Raw genomic sequence first — 26,841 nt, forward strand, 5'->3', positions numbered from 1 at the left:
ATTTTCTATATTGAGTTTGAATTTTGCTCTGCAATGGGTTATGTTTTAGGGTTAACAGAAATGTTCATAAAATTATGGATAACATTATGGATATTTATGGATTATCATGGATAACATTTAACCTTTACCATACATTAACTAAACAGGCCACCTCACAATAAGGTGCAAGTATAACAACAGCATTGTAATGCAAAATTTAGGTTTACAGTAAATATCAGGTTTTAATAATATGGGGCAAGTTGTCACAGTGGGAACCTGGCATTAAATAGCCTATAGGTTGTGACAAACTGGCCTGGCATTTATGAAGAAATACCTGCCTCATGCTCACCCAAAAAGCTATAGAAAGGAATCAAATGTGCACTTGTGGAGCAATTTGTTAAATTTGTCTGCTGACAAATGTCCAAGACAAAATGTAAAATAGAAACCAATGGAAAATGAAAATGCTTCTACTTCTGATTTTCAGAGTAAATGGAAGAGACTGACTTGAAGAACAAACTGTTCAGACAGATGGATATAACAAACAGGATAAGTCATTTAAAGACAGCAGAACTGGACTAACATTTTATTTCAGGAACACAATTTCCATGGTAAAATACACAAAGAGAAAATGTCAATCAGATATTTTTTTTTTTTTTTTTTTTTTTCTGGTAGCTGAGTAATCTGGGTGATGTCCTTGACTGCTCCTGTTTCTGTTAGATAGGAAGCAATTATGGTTTATGGACACAAGACTTTCATCTGCATTAATTTTAGAGGACATACTGGTTGAAGCTCAGTGTTTATAACCAGACTGTGAGAGAACAGTAAACATTTGAAGTCACCCCACCCTGTAAATAAATATTACATGTCCTTGTATAGACAGTAAAGGACTCTGTCACCTATGTAAGATACAGAGTACATGCAGTACACACACACACACACACTTTATGTGCCATGTTTTATGTGCCTTTTATAATTAAGCTAGATTGTTATGATTATTACAGGCAACTTTTCATTTTCAAACAATTTCTATGAAGCTTACATGTACAACGCATTATAAAGATTGTCTTTAGAAACATTATAATCGTTGTATCCTCTCATAAATAATTTTAACCACATATATAATACATTATATTGTTATACTTATTAGTAATTAATACCTATTCATGGTTATTACACTGCAAAAAAAAAAAAAAAAAAAGCATTCTGGGCAGTGTTTAGTGATCAGCATGGCCACTGAAAGTAGTCATATTTACACAAAGCACAACCACCATTGTAATATTGCTTTTATACAATATTAATATGCTGGTGACAAATTATACAGTTACTTTATCTTTCCCTTCTCCACCAATGAAAATAGTTCCAAGTGAAGCCAAAGCATCAATATTTGCATGTTGCCAAGCAGCACACATATTCAAATGTCATATCTGAGTGGAGCATTAATCATTCAATTCCAGCTCCGCTCCAGGTTTTCCATTTCCTCAGAAGTGAAAGAGAAACCCGCTCTGAGCTCATTCTTTTGAACTGGTTCTTTTTAGTTAACTGGATGAACCAGTTCACCAAATCAGACCATCTCAAACAGTTTGCGAGCTGGGCTTGATACTGGAAATTAGCCAATTACCGGCATATTATGATTCTATGATGATGGACTTTGCCATCTCATTCAGCGCTCCAGGTTCTCCAACAGTATACTGAACTGAGGAAACAGTTCGAACTCAGACCAAACAACCGATGAGCTGCAGATAAGAGCATGTGTGAACCAAGCACTTGAATAAAGTGGTGAAGTGAAAGTTTGTATGGTTCATGTAAAAAGGGGAGTTGTTTAAGACTAATTTATTCACATTATATGCTTTAGAAATTTTAAACATCTGTGTTTCACATCATTACTTTGTGCTTTAATAACTGCATATGCTATGCTATAATGTAATTATGTCAACAAACTAGTAAATCGGTTATTTGAACTAGTTAATAGAAAACTGTCTAAAAGAACCAGTTCACAGAAAAGAATCAGACTTGTAAATCATGTCAGTTTCTTGCACAGACAGATTGTTTTGCTTCATATGACTTCAATATCTTGTCAGGAGCCATCATATTAATTTTGTCCTGACTGTATAGGCTATATACAAAGTTCTGTCCTGAAACTCAAGACGGCTGATAGGTTCTAATTCATTCTGATATAATGGCATTATTTTTCACATGGCACAGCTGATCGGGTCTTTTCACATCAGCAGCCAATAAACACAAACCCTCCACCATCCCCAGCTCCACCTGAATAGATCTGCTACAGGGACAGGGTAATTTCACATAGCCTATGTATACAGGGTTATTTCATATGTATTTCTTACAAGCACACAGCAGCATGTCTGTGGATGTATTGGCAGTAGTAAGTCGCTACTTTCTCTGCTTTTGCATTGTAGCAGATATATTTTGCCAAGACCAAACACATTAACATTGCCAGTACATGCTAAACTCTAAAGAGCTGTCATGACAGAAATGCTTTTTTGACTCTCAACGTGCTAGCAGCCGCTGACTTGCATTTTATGAATTAGCCACGGTTTCAACTAAAAATCTTCTTTACTATTCTACTGGAGAAGAAAAACAGTACCTATCTTGGATAGCCTGAGGGTGAGTAAATTAACAGTACATTTTCATTTTTGGTTGAACTGTGTCTTTATTCTCTCAGAATAACATCTCACTACTAATTTGATGCGACGACTTGAAATTCCTTTAAAACCTGGCAAAAGAGTGCACCATCTCTACTGCTGTACAACAATTGGCTGCGAACAGCGTCGCTCAAACGACAAATCCTTTCGAATCCTGACTTCCTCCTCCGCTCTTTGCGTGGGCGGCGCTCCGAGTACAATCCCTCTCTTCTCCCTCCCACGCACCCTCCTGCCCTTGACTCTTACGGATCGTAGGAGGAGGGAGAGGAGAAGCCGTAATCTGTTCCTGTTTTGAGATTGCAGCGACCGATATCTGCGTGTTTTCCGTTCCATCCCTCCGGACTGTTTCTCCATGCCCGTGCCGCAGCTCAGATGGGGGGAGACTTAAGTGCAGCAGCGGTTGTCTGGGACTTTAACGCGCGCGGCAGGTCTCTCTGGCGGGCCATCCCGAACACGGGATGCTGAACGGGAGCCGCGAGGGTTTGTTTGAACTGGGCAGGCAGCTCCAGCAGGAAGGAGACTCCCAAGCTGCTCTGCACTGCTTTTTGAGCTGCCTGCTGGGACTCACACATGTGCAGAGCTTCCACTCGCTTCCCAACTGCCTGCATCAGGTGAGCCCTGCAGGATGGAGCTCTGTCATGATGCATTGTAGGATAGAACCCATTTAAATGGGCTTTACATTTGCACATCAATAGAATCTGTAGAACTGAACAGAATGCACAAATAACGCATTTGTTTGCATGCACAACTCTCTTGCTCATGCATGCATTTTATAATGATTTGATGGCACACCAACCTAAAACGAGCCATCTGTCAATGCACATTTTACACTGGCAAATGCATTCTGAAACATTCATGACAGCATATGAGCTTACACTGCAAACACACACTCTTCGCAAAGAGTGTGTGTTCGCACTTGTTTTGACGTGCTTGAGATGGTCTTAAGCATCTTGTGTTTATCATTGTATTGCAAGCTATAACCATTTGGTTTCCATCATGTGTTTACATGAAACATCAGGGCAGTTTATCCTCTGCTAATACTTGTTTGTGTTCACTTCTCTTGTCTAATCATGGACTCGATTTGATGACAGTCCATCAGATAAATCCCCTCAGCCCTGTTTACTCGTCCTGGGTTACCCTGTTAAGCTCTCTCAGAAATTCACAAGGGTCTCAGGCAGTGTCCAGAATATAAACAGTGGCTCTTACACAAGAGTGCTAGAATGTGTGGTATGACATTGGCCAGACGGTGCTTCTGACTTTACAAAAATAGACATATTTAGAATTTACTAATATTTATCACTAACATTAACTGTAACATTTCATCTGAGGCATTTTGAAAAGCATAAAGTTGCAAGAACTAGAGTGTTACTTTTCGAGTGAATCTGAGTGAACAACCACTGTCAAAAACATGTTCAGGGCTGCGTTTCCCAGAAGTATCGTAAGCCTAAATTGATCGTAGCTAAATTGATGGATCTAGGATCTACTTAGGCTTACAATGCTTTTGGGAAATGCAGCCCAGGTCATGTTTCAGCCTAAAGAAAAATACAGTTATGTTGTGCTTTAAAGAAAATTAATAATTGACCATTTTAATTTTAGGAACATTAAGATTTTTTTCCATGACATATAAGCACATGTTCTATATACAGTGTTCTACAATCGTATGGATATTGTTTTTTTACAGTAATGTGAATGTAATGACCATCACAGGATAATGAGTAAAACATCAGGACGCATATGGTAATAAAAATTGAGCAAATGTGTTTGAGTTTGACAATATTCTCTCTAATTTCAAGATTTCAATATTATCTCCTGGACATGTTTTCATGAAATTCTCTCTTTTATTCTGTGAAGCACTTGATGTTTGAATTAACAATATTCTCTTTTTTTTTTTTTCCTCCATACAGATCGCTGAACTCTACATTGATGACAAGAACTGTATCCTTTCCGATAAAGTATCAGTTCTCATTCTCAATTGTGTAATGAACATAAAATAACAAATCTTTTTTATCTGCACAAATATGCATGTATTGAAACTTCATTTGATATTTTATATTGTTTGTGCAAAGAAGTTGTGTTGTGTTATCGGAGGGCCTTTTCAACTGGAGCTTCTTGAGTGTGGTCTTTGTCTTAAGAGGATTCGTATGTCAGCTGAAAGAGCATCACAGCTAATTAACCTGCATGGAGCCAGCATGAGCGCCGCTGTCATTATTCATCTATGGACTGCCGTTAACAGCCAGGCTAGTGTTACGTGACATACATTCCCTCTTAAATCCGTGGCCTCTCAATTACTAAAGCATAGAGTTTAAACGGGTTCAAGACTGGCAGTTTCAGCTCAAACGGGTCATTTACTTCATTAACCAAGATCATTCATGACCTCTTTTCCAATTAATATCCAATTATACGTGAATTGGTTTCAACATATGTGCGCTGATCTTAACCAGTATGCTAGTAAATAGTGGTGGGACTTGGTGATCTCTGTGTAATTACATAAAATAATTGATGTAGATTCTATCTTTTAATGAAATAAGCTATTTAATTACATGCAAAACATTACTCTGTTTTATCAGTGCACAACAAGGGACATTGGAATAGGTGATTTGGGGGGCTCTGGATAAATTAAAGATGTGGAATCAAAGGTTAGCAAGGATTTTGTCTGGAATGTTCTGCCCTTCTCTTATCCTTTAGGACAATATGGCCCAGTGCTCATGTATAGCCTGTATATCAGTAAAGGAAGAATGGTAAATTAAGGTGAAAACCCATATACTTTCTTGCTATAGCAATTATTTTTTATGAAGAACTTTAAATCTGTTCCACTTAAGTCTTCTTATTTGGGCAGAATCTCCCACATATGTACACAGAAAAAGAGCATTTCATTGATTCGTCCACTTTAGAAATTTGAAATCAGTGAAATACAAATTAACAGTGTCAGTAAGATTAAAAAAAACTAAATGCATTACATTGAAAACATTTATTTTAAATTATAGTAACATTTCATAATATTACTGTTTTTACTATTTATTTATGTTAATTATTTCAAAATAAGTAAATGCATCGTATCGACCCCAAATTTTTGGCTTTGTAAATAGAAAGATTTAATGCTACAAACTTGGGAAATATATGTGTATGTTCTTTCTCCATAGCATTCATTGTAGAGAACATTGAACTCAGTTATTTCTCAAAACCCACTTAAAAACATATATTTTATGACACCAGGCGGTCATATCTCTTCAGTTACATGTATTTAAGTCAGCTGGATTGAGTTCTTTACTTAAGGAGAAGCTGAAAGGAACAAAACATTCATCCTGTACTCATTTTCTGACTGGAAGTCGATACAATAGATGTGATCATACTGTGATTGACACTTCTGAGCTGGCAAGATCAACGAGGAACACAAATGTAGAAATTGCTTTCACAGGCATGCTGAGATAGATGGATATATACATGCCAAGCAGAAGGACACAGATATTATATTTATTTGTTGATAAAACGTTGCATCCATGTTTCCTCTAAAGCACCAGAGCTGGTATAGTGATTATTAATGCACACATCTGCTTTGCCAATGCAATGCATTAAGAAAAACTCTGTATTTGTAAAGCTTAGCATGCATAACTTATTTTTAGATGCTGCTCTTTAAAATTGCTGTGCTGCATATCTGAGATTTGAAGCTGCATAATTGACAAATATAACTTGGCACCCCAAGTGTTCACCTCCTTTGAGTCATACTGTTTACAGGGAATGCAAAAAAATAAAAATATTTGGACGCTTCAGCCAAAATAATGTGTCAATGTGTTAGAAAATAAAATATTGAAAGTGGAATGACTTCATATATTCACTAAAAATCACCTCGGGATCAGCTGGTTGATAACTGCAAAAAAAAAAAAAAAGCTCAGTAAGGGTATATAATATTGCTTCATATATAAAACTCAATTGAATCTATATAATACTTACAACAGGGTTACTAAAGTTAAACTAGAACTTATACCATAAGAGATATATTGATAAAAATATATATAAAAAATACAAAATAAAATGAAATATATATATATATATACACTAGTTTTATTTCAGCTAGTTGCTAAGGCAACATTTATTAATTATTAACTAATTTAAAACAATAATATTAACAACTTTAATAGTATCTCAATGACTGGCACTGACTGAATATATACTGTATAGTATGCAGTATTTCTAAAATATGAAGCATTGGGACACAGGCTTTTAATTGGATGGAGCGGAAGGCAATGCTTAATGAACAGCAAAAATGATTACAAAATCAATACAGAATACATTTTGTTCCTGGTCTCTCCTTCACAGCTAATTCAGGGGTTAGCATCACATGCAGCACAAATAGATTTATCACTTTCAAACTGATCCCATGCTATTAGTCAGCAAATTCAGATGTTCCACAGCCAGCTGGGATCTAAAAATATGCCTGGGACACCTAGGAATATGCTGCTCATTCGTGGAAACGATCATTGTAAGAGGGACATCAGACTAACTATAGCACACTAGACCAAACAATGCAAGCTACTGAAAAATGGCAATCTACATAACATAAACACACATAAAAGAATGAAATAATGACCAAAAAAAAAAAAAAGAATTATATTGTACTACAAGATCGTTAGGCCATGTACAGTTCACTATGGTTAAAAAGTTTGGGGTCAATAAGACATTTTTTTATTGTTTTTGCAAGAAGTCTCCAATGCTCACCAAGGCTGCAAAAATGCAGTAAAAACTGTAATGTTCTAAAATATACATTAAAATTACAAAAAAGCTGAATTTTCAGCCTCATTACTTCAGTCTTCAGTGTCACATGATCCTTCAGAAATCATTTTAAATGCTCAAGAAACATTTCAACTAAGCCTAGCCTACTGTAAATGTTCGACATAAAGCTTTGATTATGCTGACTGGCATTTACAGCCAATTGGAAATACAGTTTAAAGGTTGAATTTTCTGCGAATTAATAATTATTAATATTATAGCCTACTGCCTAGTGTTTCGTTGAGGAATTAATCATTCACGTAGTTTCATTTGTAAATGAAAACCCAACACACTCATCACGGGCATATAGCCTACAATCATAAAGTATTGGCATAATTCTCAGGCGTTTGCAGTATTTGCAAAATATATGGTAGCAAATAGCATAATTATACCGAACGTTAATTAGGTAAAGCGATACACGAATTGAAAGGGGAAATAATAAAATATTATATATGAAATAAATATAAAAATATAGCCCTAACAAGTTAATATAACCTAATAATAATATACAAATATTAAATGAAATGTTTAATGTTAATAAAAATGTTTTATTCATCACTGATAATCCCGGGTTGTTATGGTCACGTAGGTTTATGCAAAAAAATGTCGTTCCCTCAACATAAGAAGTCGTGACCACGAGAAATGGATGTCATTCCCTCAGCATAGCATCTTGAGGCCACGACATAAAGATGTCGTTAACTCGACAAAATTATCTAGTGGCCACGACATAATATTACTTTCCCACAAGTTAATATGACGTTCCCGCGAATTAATATGTCGTGCCCACGACAAAACTAAGTGAACCGAAGACGACCCCTCCTGGGCAATGTATTTATGCTATGCTGGGCGCTTTCTTTTTTTTTCAGGATTCTTTGAAAAATAGACAATCCAGAAGGACAGTATTTATTTGAAATAGAAATCTTTTGTAACATTATGAATGACTTTTGATATATTGACTGTATTCCTTCTGAATATAAGTATTAATTTATTTAATAAATAAAGGAATACATTTAACTGACCCCAAACCAAATGGTAGCATATGTGACCCTGGGCCACAAAACCAGTCATAAGTGTAATTTTCTTTTTTTATTTTATTTATACATCATCTGAAAGCTGATAAGCTTTTAAGCAAATAAGCTTTCCATTGATGTATGGTTTGTTAGGATAAGACAATATTTGGCTGAGATCTGGAATCTGAGGGTGCAAAAAATCTAATTTTTGAGCAAATCGCCTTTAAAATTGTCCAAATGAAGTCCTTAGCAAATGCATATTACTAATCAGAAATTACATTTTGATATTTTTACTGTAGGAAATGTACAAAATATCTTAATTTGTGATCCAGAGTCACATACTGTATATAAACACCCTTTTTGACTTTTTGTTTGTTTGTTTAATAAAATTAGTTGCTAAAGCATATATATATATATATATATATATATATATATATATCACATTTTAACAAGAGGTCCAGCTGTACTTTATGATACCAAAATAGAAACATCAGCAAGTTCCTGCACATACAAATAACAAATCCTGCCATTATCTAGGCCATTCATGGCTATTTTAAGAACTTTTTCCTTGCCGGTCAGGTTTTTGTAACGACACTTGTTAAGAGCAAATATTATCTTCTTACACTGAGATTGTAATGGCATGCCTTTGAAAACACTGAACAAACTCTTTAGTCACTATTTACAGAACAGCAACAAGCTTTGTGTATTTCTATAGAGCTAAAAAGAGAACGTGACACCAACCAATCAAAATATCACACAGGCCTTGAGCTAGAATAGTGATTTTATGTTTGACTGTTTAGGCGATACATTAAAGGTTCAGTGGGCACCGGTGTTTTATATTGTCTTTTGTGATGCTAGAAGCTGAACAAATCAGGATTTCACTGAGCTTGAGTAATTGGGCGATGTGTGCGATCATAATAAGGGACTATTCCTGGTGACAAGCATGTCTAATCCTTCACCCGTATAAAATCAGATAGGAAAGCTCTGCAGTTCATTCAGGCGGAGAAGATGTTCTACGAAGTGGCATTGATCGAGCTCACCTCGCTGCAGGCCAGCACAGGCAAGTCCACTTCTTTTATGGTGCTGTTGAGTGGACATGTGATTCTTTGATCAGCATACATCATAATATGTAGACATTTTCATTATAGCTGTGTACAATAATTCAGAACAGCAGCATGATTCAGAGTGTGTTTTATACATCTGCTTTTATAGAGTGGTTTTGTAATAGTGAGTAAATCCAAAGTTCTGGCATGAAACTCTAGATGGCACAGTCCGATAGGTCAAACACAATCTGACATAATGAAATCATTATCACATGACACAGCTGATTGGTTCTTTTTGTATCTGAAGCCAATGAGCTTGCTGCTCAACATTCAAATACTTGGCTAGTGGTTGCTATAGCAGTTGCAGTGCGCTTCAGAAACCCTCCACCTTCCCCAGCTCCACCTGTATAGATCTGCTACGGGGTAGCAGTGCAGCAGCAGTATTTCTTACATGCTCACAGCAACATGTTGTGAATATATTGGCAGTAGCAAGTCTCGGTACTTGCTCTGCCACAGCAGCAGCAGTGTTGCAGATCTATTCCACCAAGACCAAACATATTAACACTGTCATGCACATTACTATGCCAATCCCTCTAAGAGTTGTCATGAAAGAACTTACATTTCTGTTATTTTGTGTATTTTTGCTTAATCAACCCAGTAAAACAGTAGGGTACAATGGGGCTAAAGGCGCCCCGGGGTAAAAGGCCCCTTTGATATTATTTTCATATAAACCATTAGATGGCACAAAAATGTGGCGTAGCACTTTCAAAAACATCCGCTTTTCAAGACGTACCTGTAAATTTGTCTGATCTTTGAGGCGATCGCGTGCAGCAGCGCAAAGTTGATTCTGTGCTTTTTTGATCTAATATTTTATGTTTTTTAAAATGTTGTAGATTTAAGTAGCAAAGTAGAATCGCTCAAATTAATACACATATTTTGAGACAAAGGTCGTCCTTATGATTTTCAGTTTTGTTTAAGATAATTAAATCAACAGTTTTGAAATAACGAAAGAATATGTAAAAGTATGTAAAAAGCGCCCCTGCTGTTGGGGCTAAAGGCGCACAGTTATTAACATGATACTTAATAGATGGCTGACTTTTCCAATTGTGGACATGACATGGTTAGATTCAGATGGTAAATATCATATATTATGTTGGGTGTCCATATTAGAGATAATCAACATGTTTAGAATGAAACCATCATATTTAAAAACATGATATTAATCATATCATATAATAAAATATAATTTGTTGTTACTACTGTAAATCTATATTCAATTATTATTGGATCTCCTTCAATACTTTCAGAATATTTTTTTCTGTATTTTAAAATTTATTTTTTATATTAACATATTTTAATGACAGCATATTTATTAAACAAAAAATAATTACCGTGTGCCTTTTACCCCATGCTGGTGAGCCTTTTACCCTGTGTGTGGGGTAAAAGGCCCTTCTTTACACATCATACATTTATAAGATTTTTAAACAAAATAAACAACTTGAAATATTTATTTTCACACAAAATCTGTTGCTCCATTAATGTTCAATGCAACATATAGCCTATACTTTTTTCCAGCAATTATACATTTTAGGCGCAGTGAATAGCACATTTTTTCTTAAGGTGGGCCTTTAGCCCCGTTGTGCCCTACTCGTCTTTCATTCTATAATGAGTCTGTGTTTATGAACAAATCAAGTCAGTGATTGTTTCAATGGCTTACTCATAAAGATATAAGGTGCATTCCAATCGACCGCAAGTACCCTGTGAAGTAGTCTTTATAGAGTATTCTTCTATCTTAAGCTTGGAATACACTACATGATTTTTGCCCCGATTTTCGGACGATATACTGTCTAATCCAGTCTGCAGATTTGAGTCGAGTTCATAGAAAATCGCATAGTATATGATGGTCACAGGCTCTGATTTTTTAGCTTCATACTTTGATTCCATCCAGTCGGAAGATAAAAACATGTTTGATATTTTCAGCAGATTTTAAAAATGGCATAAAATGGCTCTGTCATTACTATTGCATTAAATTTTGTCAGGTATTGCACAGTTTCTCTATATAACAATGCAGATACATTTATGTACAAAGGTCTGTATAAAGGTGTTTATTGTGTTTGAACTGGTTTGAAGACAATATATTTGGCAGTTTGTATTGAACAAAACCCTTATATTGAGATGATTTGGCCATGTTTTATGTCAGTTATAGTCTAAATTATACTACCATCAGGTACATTTGGAATACTCCAAATTTATTATCATTAGAACAAGGTCAAGAGCAAATTAATGTACGTACTTGCATGCATATGGTGAATTAGGCTATTATTAGTGAATGAGACCCAGTTACATACTGGCATATCAATGTAGCCGACATACTAAAATTCATTAAATAAGCATTCCAAACCTTAGTTCCTTGACAAAAGTGTGACAATTTGACCTCTGGCAAACATTGGCATAAATTTTAACCACAAGTTTGCAACAAATAAATAGAAAGGGTTCAAGCCTCTTTCCACAAAACACTGAAAATTGACCTAATAAACCTGTCCCCAAGATCGGGTTCCCCAAGAAATGTGGTTTTCTCGGAGAGCAGTAATATATTTAACAGAGGTTCATCTTTATTTGCCCTGAGATGCACCATGACGGAGACCCATCAATCTCCCATATAGTGGACGTCTGCCATTCCCCTGGCTGTCTGCATGCTGCTGAGACAGCATAGATCTCTTGCATGGGCAGAGAGTACAGCAGTCTAGGGAGATATATGACCACACTATACATTACCTCATTAAAGAGATGTTGAGCACCCTGGAAACGTTGCCTGATTCAGCGTTTTGGGCCCATGCTGCTTTGATGTCCACCCTCTGGCCTAAACCATGCTCGGTTCCCATCATGCCCTTGGGATACACCAAACTGAAGATTTCTGTGTATATATAGTGATATGATGTCTGCTGCATTCAACAGATGTATTGGTCTTGTTTGGCTTTGAATACATAAGTGTGTTTCTTAAGGGCCGTTCACACAGAATGGGTTTTTGCATTCCATTAATTTGCCATTTGCCATTGTTTTTCTATGTAAACATGCACTAGACGGGATGTGCTTGAGTGCTGCACTCACGTCTTCCAACTTTTGCAATGTTTTGAGGATTAATGTATAAGGAATGTTCCAGGCCCCAGTGACATTTGGGACATTACAATGGAAGTCTAAGCAGTAAAGAAAAGAGAGAGATTTTTGAAATTTACAATTTGTTTTTAATGGTCAAACTTTCTCTTTCTGGCATTGTTCTGCATAAATTGATATACGTTTACGTGACCAGTTGAGCACTTTTAAAACTTTGCAAAGAAAGTTTGGTAACACTTCAGTATAGGTAGTAATTCTCACTATTAACTATAGTTGCTTATTAGCATGTCTATTATTAACATATTTATCTGTTTATTAGTACTTATAAAGCACATATTCTGCTTGACCATTTTCTACATCCCTAATCCTACCCAATACTTAAACTTAACAACTACTTTACTAACTATTAAAGGGTTACTCCACCCCAAAATGAAAATTTTGTCATTAATCACTTACCCCCATGTCGTTCCAAACCCATAAAAGCTTTGTTCGTCTTCGGAACACAATTTAAGATATTTTGGATGAAAACCGGGAGGCTTGTGACTGCCAAGCAATTTGTACTCTCAAGGCACAGAAAAGTATAAAAAACATCGTCAGAATAGTCCATCTGCCATCAGTGGTTCAACCGTAATGTTATGAAGCTACAAGAATACTTTTATTATGCAAAGAAAATAAAATAACGACTTTATTCACCAATCCTTTTACTCTGTCCAGCGGATATTCTCCAAAATGTTGCTACGCTGACACAGAGGAGACGAATTGTTGAATAAAGTTGTTTTTGTTTTGTTTTTTAAAAGAAAAAGGAAAATAATCGAGCAAAACAAAACAACAGTTTTCAAATATGCATAAATGAGTGCAATGTGTATGTGTGACTGTAATGAGTGGGAACACTGACCAAGCTGGCAGCACGAGTGGCTAAGAGTGACTCGGGAATATCAACGGCGGCAGCCGGCCTTGGCTCCTTTAATAGGAGTATGGTGCGAAACTCCAGTTCAATCCCAGAATTTACAAAGAGGCATTCACTGGCCAAGAGAAATGCCCGTTAGCAACAGGCTAAACAGGTAGCACCACCTCCTCTCCACGATCTGCACACTCCGAAAGCGAAAGATTCACCCGCAAGGACTGCCTCCAAAAAGATACGTAACTGGTCAGATGAACTTCCCTCCAGTCTCTAAACCACGCACTATATACACATTGACTCCTCCTCTTAATTAGTGCTGCTTCCAATCCAGATACATTTCATTTGGAAGGCGGTGATAGAAAAAATGAAAATAAACAAAGGGGCAGTACAGAAAATATCTGTAATGCCACAAAGTCATGCAAGTTCAGAACAAAAGGAATTGCTCTTTAAACACTTCAGCTCTTCATTGAATTTTCTTGGAATTGTCTTTGAATGGTCAAAGCTGCTGGTTCCAGTAAGCTTCTGTTTTCATACGTCTCATTTCCTTGTAAGAGCATTTGAATCTGTGGGTGTGGTGGCAGAGATCGGCCATCTCTCCTCTCACACCCTCCCTCCCTCCCTCCCTCCCTGTCTTTTCACTCTTGTCACAGTCTTGTTGTCTCTGTACGTGTGAGTCTCTGTGAGTGCTGTGAGGTTTCTGACAGACTTTGTGTGAATCAGGGTCTCAGGAAGACGGGACATTGGGAACGTCAGGATGTCTGTCTCAAGAGGAGTTATCAGAACAGGCTTCACAGGCCCAGGATCTTGAGAGGCTGGCTCAGCTCTGCATCATGAGCAAAAGGTAGGACACTGAACTGACTGTGAAAATGATACTGCATGTACACAGCATGCTAGATTGTTTTTAGCAGACTAATTTTGATAAAATCGGCATGCCAAATATAGTAAGTAAGAGTAATTTCTATGAAGCATGTGTAATAACAGAGGGAATTGAGCACTAATAGTCTTGTTACATGATTTAGGAAGATGCATTCAATCAGTCTTACACAATTTTTCACAGAATTACTCACTTTTTTTATTTGTGCTGACTGTCCACACTTAAATGTCTTATTTATTTCCCACTCAAAAAGTACTTGGCTGCTGCTGTAGTAACATTTCTTTAAATATAAACAAATACAAAAAAAGGTGTATCTGCATTTTTGTTTCATATGGTAACTAGCAACTTAACTGTTTTTATTAAAGTAAAATATGTTTTAATTACTAAAAAAAAAGAAATATGCGCAGAAATTCTACCTGATTTGACTCTTTACTATTAAAAAAAATATATATATATACATATATATATATATATATATATATATATATATATATACACACACACATATATATATACCCACACAACATAACATTTAAATTCAATAAATAACATTAAATAATTCAATATATATATATAAATATAAATGTAGACATATATTGTGTATGTGTAGGTCAGGAAACAACTTCACAACATTTAGAGTCTTATGATTTGGTTAATGTTCTTGTAGTGCAGTCGATATTCTGGGATTTAAATAACATTTTATTTATGCTGCATTAGGAATCCCCTATTATACTGAGTTAAGTGAGCGCCCATAGGGAGAGGAAGAGAAAGGTGACTTGTGTTATGTGAGTCTTAAGGTTTCAAATGTTACTGGGACACTCTGAGTGAGGTGTCCTCTTTCCTCCAGGGGCTTAACATGATGAGGCGTTCTTTTGTAAGGCCACTAGCACATGCGCTTGAGGACATTTATGACCCCCAGTTGGCACTGGTTGGGGACTTAAAGCATTTAACCTGATTGTCCCAGGCAAGGAGACAGCTTGCTGGTGCCGCAGGAGAGAGGATGACATTAAACTTGAATGAGAACGAGATTGTTTTATTACTGCCCTAAAAAGATAATGTTTCACAGGACAATGAATCGTGGGGGTATCCACACCATTTGTATGTAATCCCTTAAACTCTTTGGGTTGAGTAACTGTTGAACCTGAACAGAGTAGAAGACGTTGAAGTTGTTGGTATTTCAGCTTTAAAACACCCGGACAACTATGCGAGATCACATAACCTTATTATGTCTCCAGTTATGAAATAATATCATCTCAAGGGTCAGAGCCATGACACTTACTGTAGTTTTTAAACTGTTAATTGGACCACAGGACTCTGTTATTAAAAATCATATTGATATTTTGAGGGACATAAAGCTAAGTGCCCTGAATAACAGTTCTGATCAACTGTTCTGAGGTCATAATGAAGGAATAAATACTAAAATATATAAATAATAGAATGAAATTTTTGAACAGAAGACATTATAAAGTATTTTTCCATAATAATATTACCATTATTTCTTAGAATAATGAAAAAAATACCCTCATTACTTGTATCAAGGTCAGTAAATCTCTAAAACATAGTATTAAAACATGAAAATTCTCTTGCAATTTTATGACAAGACAAGGTTAGTTCAGGTTGTCATGCGGTGTGACTCGTAATGATAATTATGAAGTGATACTTGATAAATTACTTTATACTTGGTGGTTACACCACATGACATTTTACAGATATTATAAACTTTTCTGGGAAATGGCAATGGAGTCCAAATTTTTCTTATGCATTTTTTTTTTCATATTCATCATTCTTTCGTATCAAAATGCTTGCTACAGATACGAAAACGCAGAAACCTGATCTGAATTTTTTTTATGATGAATGAAAGTTTCAGAGTGAAGTCGTATTTATTTTTTAACGTGCAAAAATTTTCGACAAGAATTTCAGACTCAGTGTGTAAAGACCTTAAAGGGTTAGTTCACCCAAAAATTTTAATTCTGTCATTAATTACTCACCCTCATGTCATTCCAAACCTGGAAGACCTTCGTTCATCTTCGGAACACAAATTAAGATATTTTTGATTAAATCGGAGGGCTCTCAGACCCTCCATAGACTGTTCCCAGGTCCAGAAACATCGGTAATATAGTCCATGTGACATCAGTGGTTCAACCGTCTTCTGAGTTTGGAACGACATGAGGGTAAGTAATTGATGACAGAATTTTCAGTTTTGGGTGAACTAAACCTTTAAGGCCTTTGAAATAAAACAAGAACTTTTTTTATTGTGGACAGGAAACAATATTACATCATTGACTCTTAAATCAATATTTCATGTACCTTTTTTGTCCTAATAACTCAAAATGCGGTTGTTATTTTTAAGGCAACAAATACATTTACTTTTAAAGGTCTGTTGATTATGACACAAAATGTAGCTCAAGCCCTATGGAGTGAATAGGAAGTGGTTCTACCTCTTGAATCTTTCAGTGTCAGGGCAGGAAGTGCTCTTGTAGCTGAGAGCTTTGCCATGTTGTGTCCGATCAAATGTCCTCTGAGGACAATCCAAAACAGTGCAAACTAACACCTAGTCATTATTAATTAAAGCAGAGCCATAATAAACCAAGCTGACATATGTATTGGCTTTGAAAGCATGCTGTGGACATTCAAAAGTGAAGTACGGAAGAGTATAAAAACACGATGATTCATGAAACATGAATGATTCAATACTAAATTCCCATCTTATATCCAAAAAAAGCTAAAAAAAAGTACAATACAAGTAATTTTACCAAACAATAGTAATACAATCAGGATCTTGTAATGCTAAATGATCACATGAGGAAAAACTTCCATCCCAAATCCCTAGGAAATTTCTCAATATACACCCTCAGGTCAAACTGTCGCCCATCCAAATAGCACCGTTCTTCACACACATGCCAGGAGTTCCAGCCAAAAAGGAGAGCGTGCCATATCTTTGGCACTGGCGGCACATTTCCACTAGCTCCAGTAGGAATCACAACACACGTGTGCCCGGATTTGTTGTGACGGGTGCTGTAATGGATCCGCATGCCTCAGAGAGCCTGACTGAGGTGGGCTATTGCTGTGGCTTTCTGTATCTGTGCTTAAATAAAGGAAAGGTGCAGGCCAGTGGGATCAAATGGAGCTTAATGCCTATGTGCTCTACTTTTTTTTTTTAAACAACTGCTTCCCGATACTATTTCTAAAGAATGCACATTGTTTGCACATCTTTGGTGCCGGCGTTGTTCAACATGCATGTCTTTTTTATTTAAATTTGTCTGTATTTGCTTTACACAAAGCCTTGGGCTTCTGTAACAGATGCTCATATGTACTGAACCCTATGAGTCATGTGTTTACCATGTGATGACTTACAGGAAGAGGGCATAATTACTCATGCTGTTTATACAGTATGCATTATATATTGCACACAGTCTTTGTGAATTTTAGCATTCTTTTAAGAAATGACTTATTATGGGAATAATATACTTAAGTGTGAATCTTAAGGCCTTCTTATATCTTTATATATATATATATATATATATATATTTGGGCACAGGCACAATTTTAATATTATTTTAGCTGCTGACCAAAACATATTCAAGTTACAGTTATATAATGAATATGGGCTTAAAGTGCACACTCTGATCTTTAATTTGTATTCTCATCATAATTGGAGTAAAGGTTAAGGAATTACAGCTCTTTAATATGTTGAAAACGTCAGGCTGAAAATTAAGATCAACCTGTACCAGACTGACGGGAAGAAAAAAGTATGGAGAAGGCTTGGAACAGCTCATGAGCCAAAGCATACAACATCATCTGTGAAACACGTTGGAACAGTGTGATGGCGTCCAGTAGCAATGGGTTACTGGTGTTTAGTGATGACAGAAGCAGCCAGAAGAATTCTGAAGTGTATAGAGATATACTCTCTGCCCAGATTCAGTCATATGCAAAGCTGATTGGACAGCGCTTCATAGTACAAATGGACGATGCCCCAAAACATACAGCAAAAGCATCCCAGGAGTTTTTGAAGGTAAAAAAAGTGGAATATTCTGCAAGTCAATCTCCTGACCTCAACCCGATTGAGCATGCATTTCACTCGTTGAAGACAAAACCAAAGGCAGAAAGACCCACAAACAAATAACAACTGAAGTCAGCTGCAGTAAAGGCCTGGCAAAGCATCACAAAGGAGGAAACCCAGTCTCTGGTGATGTCCATGAGTTCCAGGCTTAAGACTTTAAGTTCTTTGCCTGCAAAGGATTCTCAACAAAATATCAAAAATGAACATTTTATTTATGATTATATATATTTGTCCAATTACATTTGAGCCCCTGAAAAATGGGGGGACTGTGTATAAAAACGGTTGTAATTTCTAAGCATTTTATGTTACCCCTAGAATTAAAGCTTAAAGTCTGCACATTGTTTTTTGTTTAATTCTGTTCTAGTGGCATACAGAGCCAAAATTGTGCCAGTGTCCAAATATATATGGACCTAACTGTAAATGTATTTATAATTAAGAAGTTGAAATGTCATACATAAAAATAATAAATTTAAATATATCAAATTTAAATTAAATAATCATGTACTTTACATGTGCATCACATTAAAATAAATGTAGTCATTTAAAGTACAACAAAATATAATAAAAATAATTTAAATGTACTTTAAATTAGACTTTTTGATTTAACATTATTGCAGAGTACACTTTTTAAAAACTAAAGTATATTAAGAAACAGTTATGAAACTGTGCTCTCTGCGTACTCTATTTTATTTTAAGTGGCCTTTTATTTATATTTTTATATATGCAAGTGCATTAAATATTACTTTTAATATTTTTCTGTACACTACAAGTGCATGTTCAAAACAATTAAGTGCACTTCCTTTTCACAAGGGTACAGTATGCAACATTAACCAAGTTTTGAAGTATGAACAACAGCATGCTGTTTACTGTATCCCACAATGCAACATCCTGGCCTTCCATTGCCACTACGATGAAGTGATATGTTTTTTAATCAAAATTGGATTAAATCATAAAATAATCAATTTTATTTTATTTTATTTTTTTATAGGTCTTTGCAAGCTTTTTATCATTTGCATATTGGAAATTATTACAATCTAACACTTGCGTGTTTGAGTTTATTAAACTAGCATTTTGCATGTTTTTTCACATTCTTTTTAAAAACAGTAGGCAGTTTTTCGTATATACTGCACAGTTAGCAGTATGCTAGTATTCATTTTGGATTCAGACAAGGTGACAGTGCTGTCCGTCAAGGGTTTCTCCAGTGTCAAGAGAGTGGTTATATAAGGTTTTATCGCGGGTGAGAGATCCAGTGAATGTCAAGTGTTTGCCTGACAGACTCGCTCTCATTCACACTTCCTTTTATAACTACTCGTCTGCTCTAATAAGTTTTGTTAAGCAAATAAACTTGATACTAAGCCAGTAGTTACGTCCTAACATGCGTTACTGTACTGACTCATACTCACATAGAGGAAGTATTATGGGCTTTGCTTTGATCTCCTCTTATATATTCCATTATGGACTGTTATTGCTGTTGCTCACAGAACACATATCAATATGTTATGACTGTGGTAATAGAAAAAGGTCAACTGAGTCCTGAAGGCGTAATCAATGATATAGATTTGCTGATCGATGATAGAGAACATGTGCATGAATCTCTCTCCCATGTGCAGTAAACAGACAGACACATTCTCAGTAATGTTCAGACTACACACTTCCATTTGTGCTTCCGTGTTTTTTACGCACTGTTTGTACACTACGCACTGTGTATGCATGAAACACCCCGAAAGGAATATTGTATCCCACAATGTGACCTCTAGAAATAATATCAGTTGTGATTTTCTTTTTTAAACATTTAATTTATAATAACATTTATTAACATTATAATAAAATTTGATTTCAAGAACAATTTTACACATGCAAAATAACCATTTTGGACCACAATTTCTAACATTTGTGTCACTCTCCATTGCTTTCAGACCCCACCTTGCTTTAGAATACAGTGGCAAGGTATGTACATTGTGTGTGTGTGTGTGTGTGTGTGTGTGTGTGTGTGTGTGTGTGTGTGTTTTATGACATTTATGACAGAAGGCTTTTAAAGAGGAGAAATCTGAAGAACTGTTATGGTAATTGTCACTTCTCCATTATATTTTTTCCCCCATTTAGGCCACTAAAATCCACCAGAGGGCTTTTGGTAATGATCACCCCATCACAGCCCGGAGTCTGGAGCTGCTAGCCACTGTCTATGCAGAGATCGGCAAAACAGAATATACAAGTAAAGTAACAATGTGAAATGTCTTCAGCATCAAATTGGCACTAAAACATGATTTTTCAAAACAATACATCAGTTAAAGAAGGCTAATTGTCCTTATAAAAATGTACCTTAAAAAGGGATAGTTCACCCAAAGATGAAAATGAATTACCCTCATGTCGTTCCAATTGTTGAATAAAGTCATTATTTTTGTTTTCTTTGCACACGAAAAGTATTTTTGTAGCTTTGTAACATTACGGTTGATCCACTGATGTCACATGGACTATTTTAATGATGTCCTTACTTCCTTTCTGGGCCTTGAATATTGTAGTTTCCTTGCTGTCTATGCAGGGTCAGAAAGATCTCTGATTTCATCAAAAATACCTTAATTTGTGTTCTAAAGATGAACGGTTTTGGAACGACATTTTCAATTTTGGGTAAACTGTCCTTTTAAGAATAATTTCTGAAAAAATACTTCATATATACTACAATAATTGTTAATGCTGTAAAATCATTATAAATTATTTGTGGATTCTTCTTTAAATGCTTAAAAGAATGTACAAACCATCATGCCATCCAAGATGAATTTGAATTTGTTTCTTTATTGGAACAGATTTGGAGAAATTTAGCATTACATCACTTGCACACCAATGGATCCTCTAAAGTGAATGGGTGCCGTCAGAGTCCAAACAGTTTATAAAAATATCACAATAATCCACAAGTAATCCACACGACTGCAGTCCATCAATGAATGTCTTGTAAAGCGAAAAGCTGTTTATGTTTATAAGAATCAAATACTTCAAGACATTTTTAACTTCAAGCTGTCTTTACAAGGCGTTAATTGATGGACTGGAGTCGTGTGGATTACTGTGATGTTTTTATCAGCTGCTTGGACTCCCTCCATTTCGACGGCACCCATTCAGTGCTGAGGATCTATTGGTGAGCAAGTTATGTAATACAGTACCATATTTCTCCAAATCTCTTCAGCAAATGTTTATTTTTGGTTGAACTATTCCTTTAAAGCATTAGCTTTATGTAATTTAGTTTGATTTATTTATAATTTATTATATTTTTTATGACAGTAGTGGCTATTTACAGAACCACGTTACCTCAGTAATTTGCCATATGGTAAATCTGTATAAAGCTTATTTAAGTACGCCTGCTTTGCAATTTACTGTACACCCTAGGCCCATACAATCCAACAGCCTTTCATATTCTCAGTAAAGATTTCTGATTGTCATAGCAAAATATCAATCGTAGCTTGGAAGCAGCTTCTAGTGAAAGCCCTTTTGAGAATATAACTCATATAGAGCCATTTACTCCTTCTACTTAGTGAGGAAGCAAAGAAATTGTACTACATCTAAGTCTACTGTACATAGTTCTGTACGATAAAAAAACCCTGCAGAGCTAAATCGCCTGAATGAGTAAACATTTAATCCAAGCATGCACTTTCTGTCTGCAGCTGATGGCATTTTAGATCTCAGGCAGAAAAGCCATGTCGTGTCTTTGACAGTTTGAGGCCAGGGCATTTTTGTAAGCAGAAATGCTTTGCTAGTTTTCTGGAGGGACGGGTCATTCTGCGTCTTCCCTATTGCCTTTTTCCTGGATGATGAAAAATGTATTGTATAGGGCAGCAATGTGTCATGAATGTCAAACTCAGCTGCAGAGTCAGCTTACTGAGAGGAAATGCTTTCGCTACAACATATCACCTGTGTCGTAGTTTCAATTCTAAATTATTCTCTGCTAAACGAGTTTTATCATGCAAACTGTACCAACTAGAAATAAATATGCATGTTGCTTTTTGCTGATGTGATGTCAAATACGTTGTTCTGCAGTTTGTGAAGTGCGTTTTATGTTACAGATTCATTGGGAGAGTGTGTGTCGACTCTTTCCAAAAGGTTCTCGGCCACCGAGTCATTCAGCGACGCTCTGAGTAGCATCTCTCATAGCCATAAGGACAGACACTCTGAACTGCGACACAGAAAAGAGCCATACATACAACAGGAAACTCCTAAAACAAAGGTAATACTGCAGCCAGTGACACTTGGCTGAAGAAAATCAAAAATCTAATTTCTTAGAAATGCACTTTTTGCATTTATGCTGGGTTTAAATTATCACATTTAATGAAAGTGTTATCTGGTGTAACCGTCAAGTAAAGACACCATATACACCTGTGTACATGTACATTAATTTCAAAAATATTTTACAATATATGTTTTTTAAAGTAAAAAGTATATTTTAAATATCATGAATTAATAATTGATAAATATTATTAGGGTTTTTTTAGGAGTTGCACCAAATGACATTTTATAACCTGAGGTAGTAACCTTACCTTGTCATATAATAGACCAAATTTTCCAATATTATCAGATTCTTCTTTTTCCTTCATTTTGATATCGGGACATTTGTATCATCTTGAAATGTTTGACTTTGTGCCTTCAAAAAAATACATACTCAGTATAAAGGTGCATTGAAGTCATTGTATTTCCAGTATGAAATGTATTTTTCAACTTAATGTGATTTAATCACATATTACAGGACATATTTTTGGGCCATCATCTTGATTTGTGTAAATCACATTGTTTTTCAATCTCATTTAATTTTATTTCTAACGATCCTGTCACATAAAATGCATGTTAATGTCAAAAGGTCTTATGAGTCAGGAGGTGAAGTTATAGGAATCTACTGCCGCAGTCAAATGACTTCATATTACCTCTATCAAACATTCTCAGAGTCAATAGTTTTGTCTTTTCCGATTTCAGGTCATAAATGAAAAACTGCCCACCTCTATTCTGAAAAGGCCCAATGTGAGTAATGTGGAGTCAGACTCATCGCGCAAGCGGAAAACCGAGAGGCGGGTTCGCTTCAGAGAGCCGGAGATCACTGTTCATGGTGAGTGAGTTCAAACAAACCTGCTCTAGCAGTCCCTAAAATCTCCAGAGACTCTTTAAACCATTCTTTAAAGTGGTTCTCTGCATTATTAAGAGCTGGCACTTAAAAATAGTAAAGTAAATTAAACATGTTGAAGTGGGTTGTAAAAGATTGTTCTCATTGAGGTCTGCAGTTAATGAATCCCCTCGTTTTGAAAAAAAGAAAAGAAGGGATGCACAAACATTCCCAAGTGATTTACTTCCAAATTAATTATACATGCAAATTAGGTAGTGTGCAATCTGTGCCAGCAACACTGTTACGTTAATGAAACAAGGAATTTAATTGAAGGAATTTAAGGAAGGAAGGCCCTAGTGTAGTTTGTTAAGATGCACAGTTGGTCTTTCTCTCAAGAGCTTATTTCGAAAGGCCTTATTGCAAAACCCAGTAAGAATGAAGGTCATGTGCCTCTGTGTCTCCAAAGATTTAAGTGCGGTCACATTAGCGAACGTCCTTTGTCAGTTGTCAGTGCTGTAGCGGCGTATGAACCAAGCAGCATTCTGTTCCTCAGCGCAGCGAATCTGTGTGACCAATTTAAAATTGTTGCGCAATCTGCGTGGGGAAATCTTTTGCCCTCATGAGATGTGGATTACTATTGAAATGCCTGTATTTTGTGGAGAAGTAAATGTGGCTGCACCTTTAGTTATTTGAATGGTTATGGGTTGTACAAAGATTTTGACCAACTTGAACTCAAACCTAAACCATTCTTACCTTTTATGTTGGGTTTCCAGACATTCCGTACTATGACTGTTTAGGAGGTAAGTAAATAAGAAATGTGGTGGATCGCAAAAATGCATGAAAAGATGCATGATTTCCCTGCATGAAATCTGGGATTCAGAACAGCCTGAGCATTTATAAGTAGCCCTTTGCTGTGGTTTTATAAGTTTACATGAATGGAAATACAGTTGGTTTGCCTTTGCCTGTTAAATATTACATTGAGGTATATCACGCATGTACGACCAAAAGAAAGTGAACTTTAGTTGGAAAAGGTGTTGTGTAAACACCTCCTTAGTAAATCATGGCAATGTTGTACTAATTCGTTCCCTTATTTTAATTAAATCAAAATGAGGGAAAGAAGTAGCACACCGTGGCCACAATTTACTAAAACAAGAGAGCGAATTGGTAAATTGCGATAACTAATTTTTTATTTGTGGCCATGATTTAACAAAAATTAGGTAATGAATAGTAAATTGCAGCTGTGAATTAATGCTGTGAAAATGAAGGAACTAATTGTTAATTTGTGGCCATGCTAGATATGTTTTGTCTGCATGTTGTGTAGCTCTGTTCTGCAGCCAACAAGTTTAGCATTTCAACCCAAATCTGTTTTGTGTTCCAGTCTATGACACTCCCCAGAGCCGTTTGCACCTGGCCTTGCTCACCTGCCTGTTCCTGCTTCTGTCTGCGCTGGGTCTAGCACTGTACTGCACGGACCGCCGGAGACCCCAGCGCGCCTGCGAAGAGCTGCAGACGGCACTGGCTGTGTACCTGATTCAGTTCAAACAGATCGTTTGGGCCTGCTGGATCTGGCTGACCATGCAATAACCATAACTGACCACAGGGGGCAGCAACAGGCAGAAAAAAACAAAACGTATAAGGTCAGGATGTTTTTTGAAGGACTGTGGAGGAAATATAAGATAAAGGTCCTCTTGTTTTATTTATTGCTTTATTTTCACTGTTATAATCAGACTGGCCACCAGTCAAATTTCCTGAGGATGTTCAACATCCACCTCTTTTATTTTGTAGATGATTAAAGGCCATGTGCTTTTCCACACCATTAAGGGATGGTGTGCCTTTTTGCCCTTTATAGTGGCATAGCTAATGCCACATCCTCATTATACCAAGCCGTATATATTTAGATCTCTGTATGTAGCTCTTTTTCCTCGTGTAGTGGTTTTGGATGATATGTTTTAAAGGAATAGTTCACCAAAAATGTACATTTGCTGAAAATGTACTTATCCATCAGGCCATAAATGTAGATTTGTTTCTTTATCAGAATAGATTTGGAGAAATTCAGCATTACATCACTTGTTCACCAGTGGATCCTCTTTAGTAAATGGGTGCCGTCAGAATGAGAGTTCAAACAGCTGATAAAAACACCATAATGGTTCAAAAAGCTGTGTTTGTGAGAAACAAATCCATCGTTAAGGCATTTTAAACTTTAAACCCTTTTACTTGTGAATTACTGTGATGTTTTCATCAGCTCTTTGGACTCTCGTTCTGACGGCACCCATTCACTGCAGAGGAGCCATTGATGTGCAAGTGACGTAATGCTAAATATCTCCAAATCTGTTCCAGTGAATAAACAAACTCATCTTGATTAGCCTGAGGTCGAGTACATTTTCAGTACATTTTTATTTTTGGCTGAATGTTTCCTTTAAAGCATCTTTTGGTCATTTTGTGCAGCAATATTAATTAAAACCTGTAGCACTCAGAATTATACAAGACTGTCGAGAGAGAAAACGAATGAATGAATTCCGTCCACAGGTAGAGCCCGACTGATATATTAATAGGTCAGTATTATCAGTCAAATTAGGCATGCAAGACATTGAATACCTTTAATAAGCAATATGAAAAAGAGCCACATGTAGCAGTGAGTACATGCGTAATATCATGTGCATTGTCATAAATAGTTACATTTTAGAGCCGAGAACACATTGCATGTGCTTATAGAATGAGTAAACGCATGGCTGGATCATTTCCTGCTAGTGCTGTTCTTTGTGTTCATTTGCTTTATATAATATTTACCTCAACGTTTTGTATCAAATATTGTTGATTTCTGAAGCGCTATTTTTGTCTTAGGATATAAATAGTAATATAAGGGCTTTCTGATTCAAAGAGTGAATTTAGGAAACTGCTGACATAAATTTACTGTATTACAAAAATAAAGACAGGATTGAGTTGGAAATATCTTTATCCTTTAATATGTTCATCCAGCATCCAGTTTTGGTGCAACCGTGTCATTTTATTTGAATTAAATATTAGATCAAAGACGTGATTCTCATTTTTATTGAGGATTCTCCTGAAATGTAAGTTATTTAATGATATAATTAATTAAAATATTATATTGTTGTTAGTAAAATGTCATGTGGTGCAACTCCCCAAAAACATAATTCTAATTTAGTTTTATAAAAGATTATTTTCTTCTCTTTACCGTGAACACTCTTATGTCATTGACTCATTATTGGATCAGACCCAAAATCAGTCGGGCTTTACAGATTGTGCACACTTTATTCTCTATGAACCAAGGTATCACATTATATGAACCTTTTAAAGACAAAAAATGATTCATTTATTAAATGCTTTTATTTTTAATGCACTTGCTG

The 26,841-nt window shown here is 35.9% G+C and overlaps 1 protein-coding gene across 2 annotated transcripts; it reads left to right on the forward strand.

Moving 5' to 3' along the window:
• Window positions 1–2,808: 2,808 nt before the first annotated feature.
• LOC306849966 (uncharacterized protein) lies at window positions 2,809–26,503 on the forward strand. Of its 2 annotated transcripts, XM_079385363.1 has the most exons (10): window positions 2,869–3,250; window positions 4,544–4,574; window positions 9,387–9,473; window positions 14,189–14,309; window positions 20,319–20,349; window positions 20,506–20,614; window positions 22,452–22,612; window positions 23,353–23,482; window positions 24,250–24,276; window positions 24,855–26,503. In XM_079385363.1, the coding sequence occupies exons 1-10, from the start codon at window positions 3,098–3,100 to the stop codon at window positions 25,058–25,060; spliced, it is 1,056 nt and encodes a 351-aa protein (XP_079241489.1). In that variant the 5' UTR covers window positions 2,869–3,097; the 3' UTR covers window positions 25,061–26,503. The 2 variants fall into 2 exon arrangements, with proteins under 2 accessions (XP_079241490.1, XP_079241489.1); XM_079385364.1 differs by lacking the exon at window positions 24,250–24,276 and having other exon boundaries at window positions 2,809–3,250; window positions 24,855–26,445.
• Window positions 26,504–26,841: the final 338 nt, after the last annotated feature.

Source organism: Barbus barbus (genome assembly GCF_936440315.1).
Source record: "Barbus barbus genome assembly, chromosome: 30".
NCBI lineage: Eukaryota > Metazoa > Chordata > Actinopteri > Cypriniformes > Cyprinidae > Barbus > Barbus barbus.